Genomic DNA, 19,957 nt, shown 5'->3' with positions numbered 1-19,957 from the left:
TAATGTTCCAGGTGAACTCTCAAGGTCTGAACCAGGGCAGGCACTGGGTGGGAAAGCTGGTGGGATCAGAGTACTGCCCTGTCCCCAGTGACCCCTGCTGCCCCTGTGTGGCCTGAGCCAGCACTGCAGCCAAGTCAGAGGAATACTCTGCTGGTTTCCGCCTCGATCATACATCATACAGCCTTGGACAGTGCTTCTCTGGGAAGACAAATACCCATACACCGTGTGGAGGGCTGACTGCCGGGGATGGGAAAGTCAGAAAGCTGTCACAGGAAGTCACAGGTAAGCTCAGGTCAGAGTGCAGCAGTCGGTGGGCTTTTGACTGCTGGGTCACCCAGAATTCTCACTTGACCTTGATGCTACAGGGTCATGTTAGCAAACCAGTTTCACCCAGTGGGTTATTGATTGGCGGTGCCTGCTTGGAGCACTACTGTGATGGCAGAAATCTGCCTGACTACATGAACCAGAATATCTTGATGGATTGGTGAGGCCTCCCTTGGGCAGAGCTGCAGGGTCATAGACGTCAGAGTTAGATACCCACACGGGCTTGGACATAAAGCAGCACATGGAAGACTGAAAAATGGAAATTTAATGTTGTAGGAAGGAAGATGCTTAGGGGCTGGGTTCCGGCAGCGGGATACCACCCTGTCCCTGGTCTTGGGTTAGCAGACGCAGAAGCAAGGAGTGTAGGGCCCGGCAAACAGGTGTGTACCCCAGACGGCTCAGGTGCAGGTAATCGTACATGTCGTGGTGGCTGATGGTACCATCTGAGTGCACAAAGCCAGGGTCTGCGTCCAGGAAGTGGGCCCGAGGGTGGCCAGCCAGTGCTGCCCGTACCAGCTCATTCACCCGTCGGTTTTTCTCTCGAAGTGGGTTGGGGTGCTGGCCCCGAGGAAGCAGGCCCTGGGGAAGGCACAAGGAGTTGTGAGGAGGCATCCTACCAGCATCTGGGTGTCCTGCTCCTGTGTCAGAATTCTCTGTCCCCCATCAGGAAGTCCTAAGCTCCAGAATACACTAGGGATGGGAAAATAGGCGTTTTGGAAACACAGATTCCAAACTATGGTCCTGACACCTCACTCTAGACGTGGAACCTTCTAGAAGTAATGGAAGCTAGCTAGGTTCACCTTGGGAATGTCTGACCACTCTTGGCTATTTAAGTGTTTTGAGTTTTTCAACACCCTGATAGCTCAGTTGGTAAAGAATTCTCCTGCAATGCAGGAGACCCTGGTTCAATTCCTGGGTCAGGAAGATCCCCTGGAGAAGGGACAGGCTACCCACTCCAGTATTCTTGGCCTTCCCTGTAGCTCAGCTGGTAAAGAATCTGCCCACAATGTGGGAGACCTGGGTTCGATCCCTGTGTTGGGAAGATTCCCTGGAGGAGGGAAAGGCTACCCACTCCAGTATTCTGGCCTTGATAATTCCACGGACTATACAGTCCATGGGGTCGCAAAGAGTCAAACACAACAGAGTGACTTTCAGCAGTCCCTTGGGCAAAAGGGGCTATTTGCCCCCGAATATGTCCTTTACCACAGCCCTTCTGATGGGCAAAGCAAGCTTCAACATGAGATTCTGCCTGAAAGCCACTGCTCTGAGAACTGCTCAAAGCCGTGCAGCTGTGGCTACACCTGAAGGGGTCCCAGACCACAGCCATTCTTCCTCCCCCTGCCCTCCCCACTCTCACCAGCACCACGACTCGCGCCTGGGGCTGCCGCTCGTTCACCAGCTGCACTATGGCCTTGATGCCCCCAGTCACCTGCTCTGCGGTGTGCCCGTGGTTGTTGGTACCGACCCAGACCACCACAATCTGTGGAAAGAGAGGATGGAGCGGTGGTGAGGGGGGCAGGCTGAGGGGGCTCTGGCTGCCCACCCAAGCCCTGCTCACCTTGGGCCGGATGTGTTCCAGCTCCCCATTCTCTAGACGCCACAGCACATGCTGTGTGCTGTCACCACCAATGCCAAAGTTAAGTGCGTGCAGAGGGGAAAAGAGCTCCCGCCAGATCTGTGGGCAAGAAGTGGTGTGGGCACAGGGGCATCGTCAGCATGGACCACCGCTCTCCATCCAAAGGGTAACCAAATGTCATCATGTTAAAGCTTTGTTTTATGAAAGCAGTCTGGTTAAATCTCACCTTAGGCAAACCCCAATATGGTCAACCTCACTTTACACAAACCCATCATGGTCTCACTTTCATAAATCCCGATAAAAGCAAGACTCCTTTTACGGAAACTCATTCTGCTTGAGCCAGGTATCAAACCAGCAGCATTCCAGTTGAACTTCACTTTGAGGAAAGCCATGGTTTAACACCTCTTAGTGAATAGGTAGCATAATTGAGCTCCATAGTAGAGACCTACTGACCTTCATTTTGTAGAAACAACTATAGCTTTGTGGAAATCCATTAGGGCTGTGCACTAATTTAAGCAAACAAAGAGCCTCATGGTAGGCAATCTTCTTGCAAGAAGCCTCATTTTAAGTCTCACTATACACAAACTCAATACGACAAAAAGCCAGGACACAACACACTTCCTTCTCAGTAGAACGTGACACGTTATACAGAAAATCTGGGTGTCCGGTGTTCCGTGAGGGTATTTTGAGTACCCCACACACCGCCTAGCCCGGGCTCTGGTTCAGGAGAGTGAGTGAAGGCACAGGCCTGGGTGGGGCAGGAGGAGAGGCACGGGCCTCACCTCGCACTGGTGCATCAGCTGGACCAAGGAATCACCGATGAAGACGACTTCGGGTTCCTTATCTTTGCTGTCTGCTACGAACCGATGGTGCTTTGGGGACGTAAAGGAGGGGAGTCAATGGCATGCACGCTGCGGCGCCCGCCCCACCCCGCTTCCTTAGGCAGCACCACCCCAACTGCCCTCAGTTTCCCAATCTCCCAGGGAGAGCTGCGGGAACCAGCTGCTCTCCTCTCCCCGCCCTCCCCGCCCCCAGCCCCGGACTCCGAAGTATCGCGGGCGGGGTCGCTCACCAGGGACATCCAGCGCCCGTCGCCCTGCACGTCCTGCACCGGCGTGGGCTTGCTGGCTGGGTTCTCGTCTCCACTCATCTTGGCGCCCCTGCTCCTGCAGGACGAGCGAGCGCGGTCGGCGGGACAGTGTTCGGGGAGGAGGTGGCGCCACCACGCCCACCCCTACCCCTCAGGCAACAATGGACGGTCCCGAAGCCCGCACTCCCGCGGAGAGCGCGACGGATTCCCGGGCACCGCCCCCGCTCCCGGGGCGGAAACCTTCACTTAGGAGGGTGTAATTGGGAACCTTCGCTTCCCCCACGGCGGCCGCGCAGTGGGCTCGTCCGGCGCTTCCTGCTCCGGCCGCTCACTCGGACCACGGCGGCGGCGGCTGGCGCACCTAGGCACCGGGGGGGGGGGGGGTGTGGGGGCAGGCGAGACCATCCAGCATACCGTGGGGAGGGGGGGAGAAACCACCCTACCGGCCTCACGGGGAGGAGCGAAATACCTGAAGGCCGAGAGTAGGCGGGGAAAATCTAGCGCCAGTCCTGGGGGAAGAAACCATTTGCTGTAGGGCGAGAAGTGTGGGGAGGGGCCGGGGTGGGGCTGTATGTGTGTCCCTCATTCACGTGGTGGTGGGGGAGTGAGTGGACGAGTCCATTCCTTGGATCTCTTGAGGGGGTGGCTCGTACGCACCTGGCTAGGAAGGGACGCACCCATTTTCTTCAGACGTAGGGGAGAGAAAAGGAGGATGGCAAAATGCGAAAATTAGAGGCTCAGCTGAAGGCGACACTTGAAGGTAGTGCTGGGACTTTAGTGAGTCTATGTGCTCATGGCCCTCCCCTGCCAAAATCACCAGTTTTTGTGACATAATAGCTAAACTATATGTCTCAGCATTAGACATCACTGACCCTGCAGAGAGGGTAGTAGAAGATGCAGAAAGATAAGGGAAATTAGAGATGCTGCAAGGGCCAAGTTAGCTTGGCGCCCCTCCCGCGCAGCTTACCTTACAGATCTGTGGCCTCCGCTCCCCTCCCTAAACCTATGGCTGACCGACTTCAGTTGGGTGTGTCTGGGCTCTGAAACCTACATCCATAGCCAAGGTCATCTAAGGTAGCTGACTCCCACCTTCTGCCCCAAATTAATCTCAGACCTCAAGTCTTCCCAGATCTCCTTGTTCTGGGGGACCAGGTGGTGGGGTCCCACCCCCAAATAATCCTGATCATGTTCCTGAAGCTCCACTCCCAAATGAGACCTTCATAGCTATTCATTCCTTCTAGGAAGGTTGATGCTGAGGTACAGAGATGCATTTTATTATGTTTATGTTTTGCCTCAATCCACTTGCCTGGAACAGGGCCTGACTCAGTTTAGTTCAGTTCAGTCGAATCGCAGCACGCCAGGCCTCCCTGTCCATCACCAACTCCCAGAGTTCACTCAGACTCACGTCCATCGAGTCAGTGATGCCATCCAGTCATCTCATCCTCTGTCATCCCCTTCTCCTCCTGCCCTCAATCCCTCCCAGCATCAGTCTTTTCCAATGAGTCAACTCTTCGCATGAGGTGGCCAAAGTACTGGAGTTTCAGCTTCAGCATCATTCCTTCCAAAGAAATCCCAGGGCTGATCTCCTTCAGAATGGACTGGTTGGATCTCCTTGCAGTCCAAAGGACTCTCAAGAGTCTTCTCCAACACCACAGTTCAAAAGCATCAATTCTTCAGCTCTCAGCCTTCTTCACAGTCCAACTCTCACATCCATACATGACCACAGGAAAAACCATAGCCTTGACTAGACAGACCTTAGTCGGCAAAGTAATGTCTCTGCTTTTCAATATGCTTTCTAGGTTGGTCATAACTTTTCTTCCAAGGAGTAAGCGTCTTTTAATTTCATGGCTGCAGTCACCATCTGCAGTGATTTTGGAGCCCCAAAAAAATAAAGTCTGACACTGTTTCCACTCTTTCCTCATCTATTTCCCATGAAGTGATGGGACCAGATGCCATGATCTTTATTTTCTGAATGTTGAGCTTTAAGCCAACTTTTTCACTCTCCTCTTTCACTTTCATCAAGAGGCTTTTTAGTTCCTCTTCACTTTCTGCCATAAGGGTGGTGTCATCTGCATATCTGAGGTTATTGATATTTCTCCCGGCAATCTTGATTCTAGCTTGTGTTTCTTCCAGTCCAGCGTTTCTCATGATGTACTCTGCATATAAGTTAAATAAGCAGGGTGACAATATACAGCCTTGACGGACTCCTTTTCCTATTTGAAACCAGTCTGTTGTTCCATGTCCAGTTCTAACTGTTGCTTCCTGACCTGCATACAGATTTCAGAGTTGACTCAGAGTACCAAGTACTATCTGTGGTTGTTCACAAGTATTTGCTGAATGAGTATTAAAGGAATGGGTCTGATTCTGACCTTCTTCTAGCCATGTTGGAGGAGGCAGACTCCAGACACACGACTGAGGGAAGGATCAAGGCTGTGATTAAGAAAGGTACAGGGGACCTATGTGGGAGGAGAAAGAGATGGACTCTGAGGGTGAAGGATTTCTTAGAAGTAGTACCTAAGGCGTTTGGCTTTGTAAGATTGTGAAGGTTGGACAAGCAATATTACCAGGTAATGCACAATATAGCTTATTAGGGTATTGGGAAAACCCTGGTATAGCTCTATTTGAGAGTTTGAGGGGGGAGTTCACTGGTGGACTAGTGGTTAGCACTCCAGGCTTTCACAACGCGGGCTGGGACTCAGTCCCTAGTCAGGAAACTGAGATCCCGCAAGCTGCGGGGTGGGGTTGGGAGGGGGGACTGAGGGGGACAAGTGTAGTGGGAAAGTTTATAGGCATCCATTCAACAAGCGCTGTTTCAAACTGGGTGCTGGCATACCTCATACTTACAGCAGTTATAAGAAGGAGAAGATATCAACTCCATTTTACAGATTAGGAAACTGAAGCTCTGAGCAGTTACATACTTTGCCAAGGTCTCAGAGCTCAAATGTGCCAGTCTGGGCATAGGAACCTAGGTAGTGTGACTCTGAAGCCTTGCTCCAAATGACGACACTATATTGATTCCCTAGGGATAAACCCTGTTGACTGCGTGGGGACTGGCTGTATATAGAGGCTGCAACGACCCCTCTCCCCTTTGGCTTTGCCGCACCTTGCCACTCAACAGAGAAAGTCCGCCAATAGATGTCTAAACCAATCAGCATTGAGGAAGGGGGCGGGCCTAGTGGACCAAGGCCAATTGGTAGATAGAAGGTGGATAGAAGGTGCTTAGGACAAATGAAAGAGATTTCTGAAAGTGAGGCTGGGAGGGGCGGGACTATAACCGGCACCGCGGGCAGCTGGCACGTGCCTCTGGGCCTGTGACTCTCCGGAACTGGATGCCAAAGGGCGTGGGAGGGGCTCGCGCATGCGTGCGTGCGTGCGTGCATGCGTGCAGGAGGCCTTGTGTGAGGCCCGGAAGAGCGTCAGGCGCATCGAGAGAGCTGGGGTCACTGCGGAAAAGAAGCCATTGTCCCCCACAGCCACGTGGAGTGGGCAGGGCGGGGCGGGGTTCGTTGGGCATAGGAGAAGGTGAGGTGCCCCTCCTCACCAACTGTACCCCCATTTCTACCTCACCTACCTCACCAAGCCTTGAGGTCTACGCCTCTTCCATGACCAGGCCCCAGTCCCTGATAGCTCCTCTGCTGCCCTTTCTGTCCTGCCGGCTTACTCTGTCTCTCCAACTTCTATTCTCTTTCCTGCCTTTCTCTTGCTACCATCTCTCTCCACTTTATGCATTCTCCAGTACTTCCTCTCCCCCTGGATTTCTCCTCTGTCCAAAGTCCCTATCTGGTTCACCAGATCCCTCCAGTATCATGATCCCTTTCCCGTCCCTTATTTTTAAGGATTTCCTCACATCCTAGTTCCATCTAATCCTTGATCTTCTGACAGATCTTCCCATTCAGCATGACTCCCTTGACCCCATCCTGCCCCTATGACTCTGCCTTTTCCCTCGTCTTTCCCTGACCAAACCTTTTCCGATTGCTCTCTACCAATCCATTTCTCTCATTTTGAGTCTCTAAACAGTACTCCCACTTCACCCCAAACCAACTCTTCTCATATGACTACCCTGTCTTTATCTTCCAGGGCACCATGGATCCCGGGGAGCCAGCCCCCAAGCCTTTCCAGCAGCCTGAGAAGCCTGGTCGTGTCCGCCGTCGGAAGACCAGGCGGGAGCGTAATGAGGCCCTGGCGGGCAGTCGGCAGCCATTGGCCTATCAGCACCCTCCTGTGGCCAGTCGGGATCCACATATGGTATTGCGGAATTCTGTGGCCCCTACTGCTGCCAAGCTCGTGGTCATAACCCAGGGCCGCCTGAGCCGGGACCACCGGGGTCTCTTCAGCCATGAGGTGAAATCTCTGGACGTGGCCCGGCTGCTTAGCAGTGAGTCTCTGGAGTCGGGCACCCCTGCACTCACCACCAAGTCCTCCCCAAGCCCAGGCAGGGTCCAACAACCATCCCTACAGTCAAGGGGCAAGGAAAACCAGGTGCCTGGAGGCTCGGGCCCAGGCCCCCCCAGTTCCCCACAGCTCCCTGACTTGGAGCAGCTGCTGGGGGAGCTGCAATGCCAGCTGATTCTGCCACAAGCCTTCCCTAGGAGAAACCTAGTTCAAGAGGCCAGGGATGCTATCGTGGGCACCTTACAGGCCTGCCACGGCTGTGTGCCTGACCTTACCCTGGTGCTCCGGGGCTGCCAGCCACACTTGCCAGGTGAGCTTACCTCCTGCCTCCTAAACTCCTGTTTCCTTTGTCTGCTCTTGTTCAGCTGTCCCTCATGCTTCTTTCCTCTGTGCCAGGGACACCTAAGAGGCAAAGGATGACATCTTCCTGGATCAACAGTCCTGAGCAGGCCCCAGGGGAGGGGAGACAGAGGAGGCGGCAGGGGGCAAAGGAGCTCACCTTTGCTGTGCCTCCCACCTCCAGCACTCCTACTGTGCACCAAGTGAGCCTGGCACCACGGAAAGGTCCCTGGCCACCCCCATTATCCTCGTTGCCTTCGCCATCTGGGGCGGCCTGGGGCCCCCCAACAGCCTTTGATCTACTGAAAAGCATCTGGCTGGTAGCCACACCGCCCCCTCCCCGGCCTTGGGGGGTTGGCCCACCACAACTCCTGCCCCAGCCACCATCACCCTTGTTGCCCCAAAGCTCTGCCTTGGACTGGAGCCCCAGCCCCCCAGCACCACTGCCCAGCCTCTCCTGGATGGTGGCTCAGAGCAGCCCAGAGGCCTGGTCCTTTCCACCCATGAGACTGTACTGAGCAGGCTGAGGCTGGGTTGGGGGCAGGAGTCTCCAACTCTGATCACCTCAATAAAGTGTCTTCTTCGCAGTCCTCTTGATTTTTAGTGAGTGGGTGGCTCAGGACAGCAGCTTTCCCTAGCTTTGCGTTCTGGGTCCAAAGTGGAAGGGAAGGTACTGTCATCTGTCACCGTCCTCGGCCCAGAGACCTCCAGTCAGTCTTAACAGATCCACCCACTAAGGCCAATTTTGTGCTTGACTCTGGTGATGCTGGGGCTCTGGAGTGAGTGAGACTGAGGCTATGTCTCCACGGGACTCCCAGTACAGTGGTGAACACAGTTTCAGCCCTTGTGGCATCTGAAAGAGAAGTCCAGGGGCTGGGGAGTCCAAGGAGGGAGTGATGACTCTACTCTGCTGACGAGAAGTTGACAAAAGACCCTTGTATTTTTCAAGTTCGGTAAAAATTTGCTAGTAGAGGGGAAAAAGAACATTCCAGGCAATCTAGAAATGCTTCTCTATGGAATAGCATGTGTAAGGCCCATTCTGCCTGTATCCCTAGACCATGCTGGGACTTAGCATGAGTCACATCTGGGCTTTGCTTATGAGAGGCTTCTGGTCTGGTGGGCACAAGAACAATGTGTGGGCAGGATCAGGGCAGGAATGGCAGATGAAGCCTGGATATAGTGGCAGACTTTTTTCTTCGGTCTACAATATATTTAACATTTTTGAATCAATTATCTACTGTTACAAATCAGCTTAAAAAAAAATTTTCTGGCTTCTCTCTAAAAAAAAAAAAAAAAAAAGAATGAAAGCAGAGAAACTGGCATATCAGACTTACTCTCCTTCCTGTCGAAAGCTTGCTGAAGCTAAGTTGCAGAGGCTCCTTTTTTGTGGGGTCAACACTCTCCATTTCACCCGCTTATGTTTCCTGCTTGGCCTCTTAACTTGGAAATTTTTTTAAATGACATTTTGAGGAGCAGCAAATTTTCTGCAGTGGAGGGGGAGGGATGAAGCTAAACATGTGTTGGAATCTGATTGGGAAAATGAAGCTGGGGGGCTTGGACTCTACTCTGTAAAGCTTTTCCAGGGCTCCCCATTGCCCACAGGGAAATGGTAAAGTCAGTACCAGGATGTAGGGGGCTGGCTGGGAGATCACACAGGTGTGACTCGGTTGAGGTCTTTTAGGAAGGTTATGGCAATGCTGGGATTTGAACCCAAGCAATTGATTTCAGAGTCTGCTTGTGGGTTTCTTGTAACACCACCCCTTCTGCCTCATGGCAACTGATTTTCACACTTTGGTAAGCTGGTAAGCAGTGACAGGACAGGGTCAGGCAGTAGCGGTTGTGGCTGAGGGCTCTCTACCACTTGGAGTTGTGTGACCCGACCCAGAACAGGTGGTTTACCCACTCTGCCTCTGTGTTTCTATAGGAACTTCACAGGGTGCATGGGATCTGGAGTGGCCACAGCTGGTGATGGCTGTTATGGGGGCGGGGATGGGTAATCAAAGAGCTATTTGGGGGCTAAACTGAGGGGAGGTCAGAACAGAGCTGGGGCCTGGGGGTTGTGGGTCATCCTGAGATGGCAGCCTGGAGGAGGATGCTCGTCTTGGGGGAATGCATTGGAGTTCATTTTAGGACACCGGGAGCCTGAGGTATCAAGGAGACTACCCAAGGGGAGTACTGGGGCTGGAGAGGGGTGGTGCGGATAGGAAAGGGGCGGCCCCTCCGACGGTGACTGAGTAGGGGCCAGGCCGGGTCATTCCGGAGGAGAAGGCAGGGAGCGCGGTGCCCAGCGGCCCCTTTAATCGGGGCCGCGCGCCAGCCGGCCCGCGCGCTCTCGCCGCCGTCGCCGGGCCAGAGTGCGAGCGGGAGCGGAACCCGGGCCGGGGCCGGGGCCGGAGCGGGTGGAATGGAGCCCCCGCGCGCACCCGCTCTGCGCCGCCTGCTGCCGCCGCTGCTGCTCCTAATGCTGCCTCTGCCCCCCCGCGCCCGGGCCAAGTACGTGCGGGGCAACCTCAGCTCCAAGGAGGTGAGCGCGTCCGGCCCTCCCCTGCCACCCGCCGGGCCCCCGAGGGACCGGAGGGAGAGAAGGGGGAAGGTGCCGCCCCGCCCCCTGCCGCCCCTCCCAGAAGGTGCCTGAGAGCCGGGGGGCGTGGAGCAAGGGGCGATGAGGGACTGGGTCTGGATTGAGGCTGAGGAGGCCCGGGGGATAGAGAGGAGCCTCGGAAATTGTAGGAGAGACATTGAGGTCAGAGTTGGGCGAGGAGGGGGGCGGGGTTGGGAGAGTCAGAGTTTGGGGTGGGGGTGGGGGAACCGAGGTGGTGCTGAAGGGACAGCACTTTTCACCGCAAGAGAGCCTGAGTTCACACTCCTGCTCAGGACCCAGATGGGGCTGTTTGGAATACTCCCCAGCATCTGATGGGCTCTGGGACCACTGTGGGGTGTGTGTGTGTGTGTGTGTGTGTGTGTGTCTCTGTGTCTGTGTGTGTGTGTCTGTGGGGTATGTGTGTCTGTGTCTGTGTGTGTGTCTGTCTGTGTTTGTAACAGAAGATGTCCAGTGTGTGTGTGTGTGTGTGTGTCTGTCTGTCTGTGACAAAAGATGTCCAGGATGGGGATCTGGCCCTCCAGGCTTTCTCTGGCACCTGAGAAATGGGAGAAGTGTTTGAAAGGAGGGGAAGAAACTTGGGGGACATCCGAAGCAGGAATCCTGGAACCAAGGTGAAAGGATAACAGAATAATTTTGGAGGTGACCTGGTCCCCTTTATGCTTCTTAGGAAACCAGGAACTCCAGGGTAGGGAGGAAAAGTTGAGGGGGGGACTGTGGAGTCAAGGAGAGTTCTCAAAGGGCTCAGAAAAAGTCTGAGTGGGCCCCTTTTCCAGGACTGGGTGTTCCTGACGAGATTTTGCTTCCTCTCGGATTATGGCCGACTAGACTTCCGTTTCCGATACCCTGAGGTGAGCCTTGCCCAACCGCTCACCGTGCTGAAGCTGGACACCCCCTTGGCCTCCCAAGGCAAGGGCTACCCCAGCTCCCCAACTCCCCACATTTCTGGGTTTGCAGGCCAAGTGCTGTCAGAACATCCTCCTCTATTTCGACGACCCATCCCAGTGGCCAGCCGTGTACAAGGCAGGGGACAAGGTGAAGTCTGTGAGGAAGGTTGAGGGGGGACAAGGTTGAAGCTGGCCAAGGAGTGACCACATCCCTGTCCTTACCTAGGACTGCCTGGCCAAGGAGTCAGTGATCAGGCCAGAGAACAACCAGGTCATCAACCTCACTACCCAGTATGCCTGGTCAGGCTGTCAGGTATGGGCCCGGCCTGGGGGAATGGGCAGGTGCTGAAGGTCCAGGTCCAGGCAGGCTTCAGCCTTCGCGCTCCTCCCCAGGTGGTGTCAGAGGCAGGAACTCGCTACCTGAGCTGCTCCAGTGGCCGCAGCTTCCGCTCGGTGCGTGAAAGGTGGTGGTACATCGCGCTCAGCAAGTGTGGTGTAAGTGACTGGGGCCTTCTCCTCCTTGCCTTCCTGTCAACCCCTTCCCTGCCCAGGGCTACCCCCACCCCCCTTCCTTAGGCCGCCACACTCCCCACAGGGAGATGGGCTGCAGCTGGAGTATGAGATGGTCCTCACCAACGGCAAGTCCTTCTGGACGCGGCATTTCTCTGCTGATGAGTTTGGTGAGCACGTGGGGACCCAGCATCTCAATGGGAACCTAGAACTGGGAGCCTGTTGAGGGAAGACCCCTGCTGACTGCAGGGTTTCCTTCTGCCAAATTGGCAGGGATCCTGGAGACGGATGTGACCTTCCTCCTCATCTTCATCCTCATCTTCCTCCTCTCCTGTTACTTTGGATGTGAGTCCAGCCCATGGCGGGGGCGGAGCGAGGGGGGAGAGGGAAGATGGGGGAGGGGGGACAAGGTTGGAGGGCAGCCAACTTGTCTGTGTACAGCCTTCCCTTATCCTCCTAGATTTGCTGAAAGGTCGTCAGTTGCTTCACACGACTTATAAAATGTTCATGGCTGCAGCAGGAATGGAGGGTGAGGTTTAGAGTATCTTAACTTTTGAGTTCTATGAGAGGAAGAGCTTAGGGCTCAGATACCTAGGCCTAAGAAAGGAAGGGCTGGGGGCCTGGATTCTTAGGTCTGAGGGAAGAGGGGCTGGGGGTCTGGACTCCTGGGTCTGAGGGAGGAGGGGCTGGGGGTCTGGACTTCAGAGCATCCCAGGAAGTCAGCAGGAGTAGCGAGTCTAAATCCTGATGGGGATGAACGAAGGGCTCTGGTCATCTGGATCACAGCACTAGGGAAGAGTGATGCTCTAAAGCCGGTGTCTGTCCTTTCCTCTCGCTGCCTGTCCGCCCCTCAGTCCTGAGCCTCCTATTTTTCTGCATCTACTGGGGCCAGTATGCCACGGATGGCATTGGTAACGAGAGTCTGAAGATCCTGGGTGAGAAAGAAGTGGGCCCGGGAGGGTGTGGGGCTCTTCCCCCAGCAGAGCCCTGTGTCTGAGCTGCCCTCTCCTCCTTCTACCAGCCAAGCTGCTCTTCTCCTCCAGCTTCCTCATCTTCCTGCTGATGCTGATCCTTCTGGGGAAGGGATTCACGGTGACACGGTGCCCATGCTGGGGCGGGAGGGAGCACAGCAGGGATGGGGTGGCTGGGCAGGGGGGCAGGGCAGAGATTGGGTTGGGGGAGGGGGTGGCTACCCCTTCCTCTCTGACGGCCCCCACCCCTGCTGTCTCCCCTCATGGCCTGCCGCCAGGGGCCGCATCAGCCACTCGGGCTCCGTGAAGTTGTCTGTCTACATGACCCTGTACACCCTCACACACGTGGCGCTGCTCATCTACGAGGCTGAGGTGAGTCCCCCTAAAAGTTCAGGCTTTGCTCTGTCCTCCCCACCCCCAAGGCTTTTAGTGACCTCTTCCACCTGCCTGCTAGTGTTCTTCCTGGCTCGCTCTCTCCCACTCTGTGGTTTTCCGCCTTTCCATCTGTCTCCCTAAGTGCATTCCCGTCTCTCTACGTGGCTCTCTTCCTCCTCCCTCTGTCTCTCGCTGTCTGTCACATTTCATGCTCAGTGTCGTGACTAAGTTCAGGAGTCACACAGACCTGGAGTCCACTCTGGCTCTCCCATTTCCCAGCTGGTTGACCTTGACTGATGCCCACCCCACCCCCAGATCTGCTTCTTCTTTTGTAAAATGAGGAGGGTCTTACCTACCCCTGAGGACTTCTCTAAGGCTTTATATATCACCTTGACTTTGGCTGAAAGGCTTTCTGCTTAGCCTCAGTTTTCCCCTTCTGTAAAATGGGGTGAAAATAAGACCTGCTTCATCAACTTGGTGCAAACAGAAGAACTTACACTTGGTGGTGTTCAGCTCTGTGCTGGGCCATGGTAGCAGAGCTAGTTTCTGTCTTTTCACTCTCTCTCTCTGCGTCTATCCTTTCATCTCCATCTTTCATTCTCCTACTGCTTCTGTCCTGATCAAGTGCCTCTGTGCCCTTTGAGGGTATTTGAGGGTGGGGTCTGGGGTACCTGTGAGGAGGGCCAAAGGCCAGGGCTGTGACTGACCCTCTCCCTTGGGTCCAGTTCTTTGACCCGGGCCAGGTCCTGTACACCTATGAGTCGCCAGCGGGCTACGGGCTCATTGGGCTGCAGGTGGCCGCCTACGTGTGGTTCTCCTATGCTGTGCTCGTCTCCTTGCGCCACTTCCCGGAGAAGCAGCCCTTTTACGTGCCCTTCTTTGCTGCCTACACCCTCTGGTGAGATGTGCTGGGCCCCCAACCTGTCCATGTCTTCCCCGGCTCCCCAGAAACGGCTGTCTTCAACTCAGACCCTCTTCTGGGAGGCAGATGGACTTTAAAGTTAGGCAGCTGTCACCAGAGTCTGCCACTTACTTACTGTGTAACCTGGAAACAATTCCTTTCCCAAAGTGAAAAAAAAATATGAAAGCCTCAGGTCACCTACCCAGAAAGAGGAATTGTCCAGAGTATCTTCTGCAGATGGGTGTCTTGAGAGTGCATAGAGCAACAGATAAGGGCTTTGAGTGTGGCACATAGTAAGTGTCCAACAAAAAGTAGTTGTGATTCTCTTCATTTAACATGGCATAGCAGTAAAGTTCAGAGAAGGCAATGGCACCCCACTCCAGTACTCTTGCCTGGAAATCCCATGGACAGAGGAGCCTGGTGGGCTGCAGTCCATGGGGTCCTTAAGAGTCAGACACGACTGAGAGACTTCACTTTCACTTTCATGCATTGGAGAAGGAAATGGCAACCCACTCCAGTGTTCTAGCCTGGAGAATCCCAGGAACGGGGGAACCTGGTGGGCTGCCGTCTATGAGGTCACACAGAGTCTATGGGGTCGCACGACTGAAACAACTTAGCAGCAGCAGCAGCAGTAAAGTTACGGGCTTCCCAGGTGGTGCAAGTGGTAAAGAACCCGCCTGCCAACACAGGAGATGTAAGAGACACAGGTTTGATCCCTGGGTAGGGAAGATTCCCCTGGAGGAGGAAATGGCAACCCACTCCAGTATTCATGCCTGGAAAATCCCATGGACAAAGGAGCCTGGTGGGCTACACAGTCCAGAAGGTCGCAGAGTCGACACGACTGAAACAACTTAGCACACACACACAGCAGTAAAGTAGGTGGATTCTTTTAAATGATTTACTTTCTCACGTGTGCATTTTAAACATTTGCTTACCTATTTATTTGGTTGCGCTGGGTCTTAGTTGAGGCATGTGGGATCATTAGTTGCAGCATGTGAACTCTTAATTGCCGCATGTGGGACCTAGTTTCCTGACCGGGGATCAAACTCAGGACTGGGATTGTGGAGTCTTAGCCACTGGACCACCAGGGAAGTCCCAAGTAGGTGGATTCTAAGCCAGATTACCTGGATTTAGATCCCAGTTCTAAAGCTTGTGGGGCTTCCCTGGCGGCTCAGATGGTAAAGAATCTGCCTGCAGTGCAGCAGGAGATCTGGGTTTGATCTCTGGTTTGGGAAGATTCCCCCGGAGAAGGGAATGGAAACCCATTCCAATACTCTTTTTTTTTTCCACTCCAGTATTCTTGCCTGGCAGGCTACAGTCCATGGGGTTGCAAAGACTTGGACATGACTCAGTGACTAACACTTTTACTTTACTTTCTAAAGCTTGTAAACTGTGTGACATTACACACATCAGTTAAATTCTCTCTGCCTCAGTTTCCACACCTGTTTAATAGGAACAGAAATTGTACCTGCCTCATAGAGTCACTGTGAGAGTTACATGAGTGTGTATTCATGAAATGCTTAGTAACAGGTCTGGCATGCAGTAAGTCCTTAATTATTATTATTATATGTTAATTCAGTCATCAAACATCTGTTGATTTCCTATCAGGTGCCAGAAATTGGGGTGGGGTTAGAACTGAGTTAAATTCAACCTACTGCTTGCCCATCCCCCTCACCACATTTCCCAGGCCAGTGGGATTCCTGTGTCCTTTTAACGTCTGGCTTCTGAAGGTCACACTGGCTTCCCTCCAGTTTGGGACCCACTTGGGGTGTGTATGTGTGTGTGTGTGTGTGTGTGTGCATAGCAGGGGATTCGGGGCCATGGGGTGGGGTGGAAGGCAGGGATGGTGTCTCTACAGACCCACTGCCTCCCCTTCAGGTTCTTTGCAGTTCCAGTCATGGCCCTGATCGCCAACTTTGGGATCCCTAAATGGGCCCGGGAGAAGATTGTCAATGGAATCCAGTTGGGGATCCATCTGTATGCCCACGGCGTGTTCCTGGTGAGGCTGGGCATCCGGGGTGGGAGGCGGTGGGAAACCAGTGGGTGGAGGATGCATGAGGCCATCCACCCCTGAGCTGCCTGAATTTCTGTTCTGAGCGCTTGATCCATTTCCTTCAATTCATCCTTTAGGCATTCAACACACGCTTACTGAGAGCCTGCTGGGTCTTTTCAGGCTGTTCCACTGTATCCCCTAGAGTCCACCCTCTTCTATTCCTTTCTCCTACTTTTGTGTCCTGGGCTCTTCCCCCAGCGCTATGCTCTTTCTTTGCCCCCATCCCCATTTCCATCCTGACCCTGGGTCCCCAGAGTCTCCCTTTCCCCTTCTGTATCCCCACAGCCTTTCCTAAGCCTACTCCCCCGCCGCCCCCTCACATTCTCCCATCTCTGCCACTCCATCACAGGAAGAAGCCACTGGGGTGGGTCAGGCTGGGGCTCCAGGGGGCCTAGATCTGAATGGCAGCAGGGGTTAACAGCACCAGCTCTCTTCTTTGCGCTGGTTTACATCCTATCTGGCTTTCTGGGAGACAGTCCAGTCCTTCTGTGCATTCATTCTTCCATCCATCCATCAGCCATTCAGTGGGCACCTTTCTCAAACTAGCCTGTTCCATGCTAGAAACACCCATATGCCTTTATTTCCGCTGTCTTGTTTACTTGGCAGAGCAGCCCCAGGGCAGGATGGATAATAGTCACTGAAACCACTCTACAGAGAGGGGAAGCTAATGCCCAGAGTGGGGAGGTGACCTGCCAGGCTCCATGGCTATTGCTGGGGGTGGTGGAGTTCTCTAGCAGACCGAAGATCTGACATAAGTGGGAACCAGACAGGGAAGTAGGCAGTGCTGAGGGTCCCAGCTCCTGACTTGACGGGTCCACCATATATTCTTTGTTGAGAATATACTCAGCCACTGAGGGAGGGGGCCAGGTTCCCCATGTTCTACCCTGGAACCTGACTTAGGTACAGACTCACTTTCCTGGGATGGTTCTTCCTGACGCTCTGCAGGAAGTCACAGAGGGACAGAGAGAGGCAAAATGCTGAGAACCCACCATGTGCCAGGGCTTCCCAGGCGGTGCTAGCAGTAAAGAACCTGCCTGCCAATGCAGGAGACCTAAGAGACGCAGGTTTGATCCCTGGGTTGGGAAGATCCCCTGGGGGTGGGCATGGCAACCCACTCTAGTACTCTTGCCTGGAGAATCCCATGGATAGAGACTGGCAGGCTGCAGTTCACAGAGTCGCACAGAGTTAGATACGATTTAGCACACACACACACACACCATGTACCAGAGTCTGCACCAGCAGTTTTCATTTCCACCTTCTTTTCATCTTTCCACGGAGGCACTGCAACTCCTTTTGTGCAGTGAGGCTCTGGGAGTTTAATCAGCGTGCCCCAGATCCCATACGCAGTGAACTGTGGGGCCAGGAGGTGGGGTGCAGGCTCAGAACACAGTACCCTTTCTGCTATACTTCACCTTCGCCCAGTTTCAAAAATGCTCACATTAGCTCAGAGCAGCTCCACTACCAGCAGACATTCCATCGCTCTGGTTTCAGCTCCTTGTTCACTTATTCAGCAACAACCTTGGGGGGACTGAGCTGGGCTCCCATGTACAGTGCTAGGGTCACCCCAGTCCCTGCCCTGTGGCCTCCCAGCTAATCCGGAGACATCTCTACATTCAGCCATTATTTATTGAGAGCTTATATGTGTCAGGCATTGTTCTAGAAGATGTTGGGGATTCAGCAGGGAAAAGAACCATCAAGTACCTGCCATCAAGGAGCTAACATTCTAGAGTCTGTCCGGTGCTCTCCAATTGAATTTTCTGTTTATGAAAATATTTTACCATCTGTGCTGTCCCGTACAATAGCTACTAACCCCATGTGGCTACCAAACACTTAAATGTGGCCAGTGTGACTGAGAAATTAAAGTTTTAGCTTAATTTTGGTTATTTTAAATTTAAATAGCCACATGTCGCTAGTACTAGATGGGCTTCCCACATGTACTAGATGGGCTTCCCAGGTGGTGCTTGTGAATGCAGGAGACCTAAGAGATCCAGCTTCAGTCTCTGAGTGGGGAAGAGCCCCTGGAGGAGGGCACAGCAACCCACTCCAGTAGTCTTGCCTGGAGAATCCCATGGACAGAGGAGCCTGGCGGGCTACAGTCCATGGAGTCGAAAAGAGTTGGACACAACTGAAGCGACTTAGCACACTCATATCCTACTAGATATCAGGATGCTGCAGCTTAACCATTCAGTGATAACTGGGAGCTCAGGGCTTTGACGGAGGAAGCGCCTGCAGAGTAGTAAAGAGTGGTGACGGAATGAAAGTTAGAGCCCAGGGCATTGTGAGAGCCCAGAGGAGGTGCCAAGTTCAAGGGTTTCAGAGAAGCGGGGGTATCGAGTGAGCGGGAGAATCCTCAGGGCTCCTGTTTATGAAGGCAGCCTGAGGCCTGGACAGCCCTTCTCCAACCTGCGCCTGCCCTTCACCCCAGATCATGACACGCCCTTCGGCGGCCAACAAGAACTTCCCATACCACGTGCGCACGTCGCAGATCGCCTCGGCCGGAGCCCCGGGCCCTGGAGGCAGCCAATCCGCAGACAAGGCCTTCCCGCAGCACGTCTATGGGAACGTGACGTTCATCAGCGACTCGGTGCCCAACTTCACGGAGCTCTTCTCCATACCCCCGCCCGCCTCCTGCGTAAGCCCCGCGCCCCCGGCGCCCGAGGAGCTGCTGGCGCCGCCCCTGGAGTACCTGACCCCGCTCCCGGCCCCTCCACCGCCCTCCACGCCCAGGCGCCTGAGCCCACCCCCTGCCTTTCGCAGCCCCCGCGCCCCCACGCCGCGCCGCGACCGTCCCCCGGCACCCGCGCCCACCTTGCCAGACTGGGTCCTGGCGCTGTTGCGTACGCCCCCTCAGACACCCCTCGCGGTGCCCCCGCCGCCGCTGGCCTTCCGCGGTTCTCCCACACCTCCCCGGCCACCGCCGGAGCTGGCCCGGCGCACCCCGACTCCCCCGCTTGAGTACCTGGCCCCACTGCCCAGGCGCCCCTGCCTGCCCCCTGCGCCCACACCTCGGGATGGGGGATCATCGCGGGGAGGGGGACGGGCCTTCGGGGCTGCATCTGCCCCTCCGTGGGTCCAGGACGGCATCTGATCCTGACCCCCCTCCCAGGCCGGGAAGCAGGTGGAGGAGACAGCGGTGGCGGCGGCGGTGGCCCCGAGGGGCCGCGTGGTGACCGTGGCCGAGCCGGGCGCGGTCTCCCCGCCCCCTTCCTCTCGGTTCCCCAAGGCGGCCGACCCAAGCTGGGATGGCCCGACGCCGCCCTACCAGCCGCTCGTGCCCCAGACAGCGGCGCCGCACACCGGCTTCACCGAGTACTTCAGCATGCACACGGCCGGGGGCACTGCACCCCCGGTCTGAGCACCCCTGCCCGCCCCTGCCCCATGGGCCGCGCCGGGCCCCGGCCGGGCTCCAGATCCCCTCTCTAACCCGGCCCCAGGGCTCTGCCATCCCCGGCCTTGCCAAACCTCCCCACCCCGCGTGCCCAGGTAGGGGTGCGTAGGGTCCCGCTCCCGCCCAGTCCCCCTTTGACTCTTGTGCCAAACGGTCCCGCGGGAGCCGCTCTCCCCGTCCCCTCCCTCAGCCCCTGCCCCGAGCGGCACCGGATTCTGGGCTCCCGCTGTTCCGTGACCTCCGGCCCCCTGGCCCCCTCCGAGACCTCTGACCCCGCCGGACCCCGGAACACCAGTGACGATCGCCGGGACCCTGCCTGAGGCTCTCCAGGAATCTGCGACCCCGAGCCACTGCTCCCAGGACAGATATTGTGAAGCTACCCTCGACTCTGAAACCTTCCCCTGGATCTCTGTGACCTCGGACCCGTACTCTGCCCACCCTATCTCCATCCCGGAGGCCCTCCCCTCAGGTCCTTGGCAGAAAGACTTTTCCCCCTTCTTGCCAAAATAAAGAGGATTCGTTGAGTTTTTATCTTTAAGATGGACTCTTTCA

At 55.2% G+C, this 19,957-nt stretch overlaps 3 protein-coding genes across 7 annotated transcripts; 2 read left to right on the top strand and 1 right to left on the bottom strand.

Annotated features, from left to right (window-relative positions):
- Positions 1 to 571: 571 nt before the first annotated feature.
- PAFAH1B3 (platelet activating factor acetylhydrolase 1b catalytic subunit 3) lies at positions 572 to 3,589 on the bottom strand. Of its 3 annotated transcripts, none has more exons than XM_069550937.1 (7): positions 3,460 to 3,589; positions 3,231 to 3,351; positions 2,973 to 3,066; positions 2,683 to 2,772; positions 1,883 to 1,999; positions 1,682 to 1,804; positions 572 to 903 (listed from the first exon to the last, which is right to left on the bottom strand). In XM_069550937.1, exons 3-7 carry the CDS (start codon positions 3,048 to 3,050, stop codon positions 613 to 615), a joined length of 699 nt encoding a protein of 232 aa, XP_069407038.1. In that variant the 5' UTR covers positions 3,051 to 3,066; positions 3,231 to 3,351; positions 3,460 to 3,589; the 3' UTR covers positions 572 to 612. The 3 variants fall into 3 exon arrangements, with proteins under 3 accessions (XP_069407038.1, XP_069407037.1, XP_069407036.1); XM_069550936.1 differs by having other exon boundaries at positions 3,259 to 3,351; positions 3,460 to 3,557; XM_069550935.1 differs by lacking the exon at positions 3,231 to 3,351 and having other exon boundaries at positions 3,460 to 3,582.
- A 2,680-nt stretch (positions 3,590 to 6,269) lies between these two features.
- PRR19 (proline rich 19) lies at positions 6,270 to 9,020 on the top strand. The gene is made up of 3 exons (XM_069550924.1): positions 6,270 to 6,512; positions 7,068 to 7,692; positions 7,779 to 9,020. Exons 2-3 carry the CDS (start codon positions 7,074 to 7,076, stop codon positions 8,237 to 8,239), a joined length of 1,080 nt encoding a protein of 359 aa, XP_069407025.1. The 5' UTR covers positions 6,270 to 6,512; positions 7,068 to 7,073; the 3' UTR covers positions 8,240 to 9,020.
- Positions 9,021 to 9,985: 965 nt separating this feature from the next.
- Positions 9,986 to 19,943, top strand: TMEM145 (transmembrane protein 145). Of its 3 annotated transcripts, none has more exons than XM_069550891.1 (15): positions 9,986 to 10,245; positions 11,097 to 11,171; positions 11,278 to 11,355; positions 11,434 to 11,520; positions 11,601 to 11,702; positions 11,803 to 11,887; positions 11,991 to 12,062; positions 12,178 to 12,246; positions 12,572 to 12,652; positions 12,739 to 12,817; positions 12,967 to 13,060; positions 13,789 to 13,961; positions 15,843 to 15,963; positions 18,443 to 18,649; positions 19,124 to 19,943. In XM_069550891.1, the coding sequence occupies exons 1-15, from the start codon at positions 10,126 to 10,128 to the stop codon at positions 19,370 to 19,372; spliced, it is 1,692 nt and encodes a 563-aa protein (XP_069406992.1). In that variant the 5' UTR covers positions 9,986 to 10,125; the 3' UTR covers positions 19,373 to 19,943. The 3 variants fall into 3 exon arrangements, with proteins under 3 accessions (XP_069406992.1, XP_069406994.1, XP_069406993.1); XM_069550892.1 differs by having other exon boundaries at positions 10,054 to 10,245; positions 19,596 to 19,943; XM_069550893.1 differs by having other exon boundaries at positions 10,016 to 10,245; positions 18,443 to 19,192.
- The last annotated feature ends 14 nt before the right edge of the window (positions 19,944 to 19,957 follow it).

This window comes from Ovis canadensis, chromosome 14, assembly GCF_042477335.2.
Source record: "Ovis canadensis isolate MfBH-ARS-UI-01 breed Bighorn chromosome 14, ARS-UI_OviCan_v2, whole genome shotgun sequence".
Lineage (NCBI taxonomy): Eukaryota > Metazoa > Chordata > Mammalia > Artiodactyla > Bovidae > Ovis > Ovis canadensis.
The sequence above is the reverse complement of the archived record's forward strand: the minus strand, read 5'-3'. Positions and strand labels throughout refer to the sequence as shown.

Bases quoted from the DNA above. Each gene is read 5' to 3' on its own strand.
- PRR19 (XM_069550924.1), top strand. From the start codon at position 7,074: ATGGATCCCGGGGAGCCAGCCCCCAAGCCTTTCCAGCAGCCTGAGAAG. The intron at 7,693-7,778 runs GTGAGCTTACCT...CCTCTGTGCCAG, and splicing joins CTGCCAGCCACACTTGCCAG to GGACACCTAAGAGGCAAAGG.
- PAFAH1B3 (XM_069550937.1), bottom strand. From the start codon at position 3,050: ATGAGTGGAGACGAGAACCCAGCCAGCAAGCCCACGCCGGTGCAGGAC. The intron at 2,000-2,682 runs GTGAGGCCCGTG...TCTTGCCCACAG, and splicing joins AGCTGATGCACCAGTGCGAG to ATCTGGCGGGAGCTCTTTTC. The intron at 904-1,681 runs GTGAGAGTGGGG...TGCCTTCCCCAG, and splicing joins AGGCGCGAGTCGTGGTGCTG to GGCCTGCTTCCTCGGGGCCA.
- TMEM145 (XM_069550893.1), top strand. From the start codon at position 10,126: ATGGAGCCCCCGCGCGCACCCGCTCTGCGCCGCCTGCTGCCGCCGCTG. The intron at 12,063-12,177 runs GTGAGTCCAGCC...TTATCCTCCTAG, and splicing joins CCTCTCCTGTTACTTTGGAT to ATTTGCTGAAAGGTCGTCAG. The intron at 12,247-12,571 runs GTGAGGTTTAGA...TCCGCCCCTCAG, and splicing joins GGCTGCAGCAGGAATGGAGG to TCCTGAGCCTCCTATTTTTC.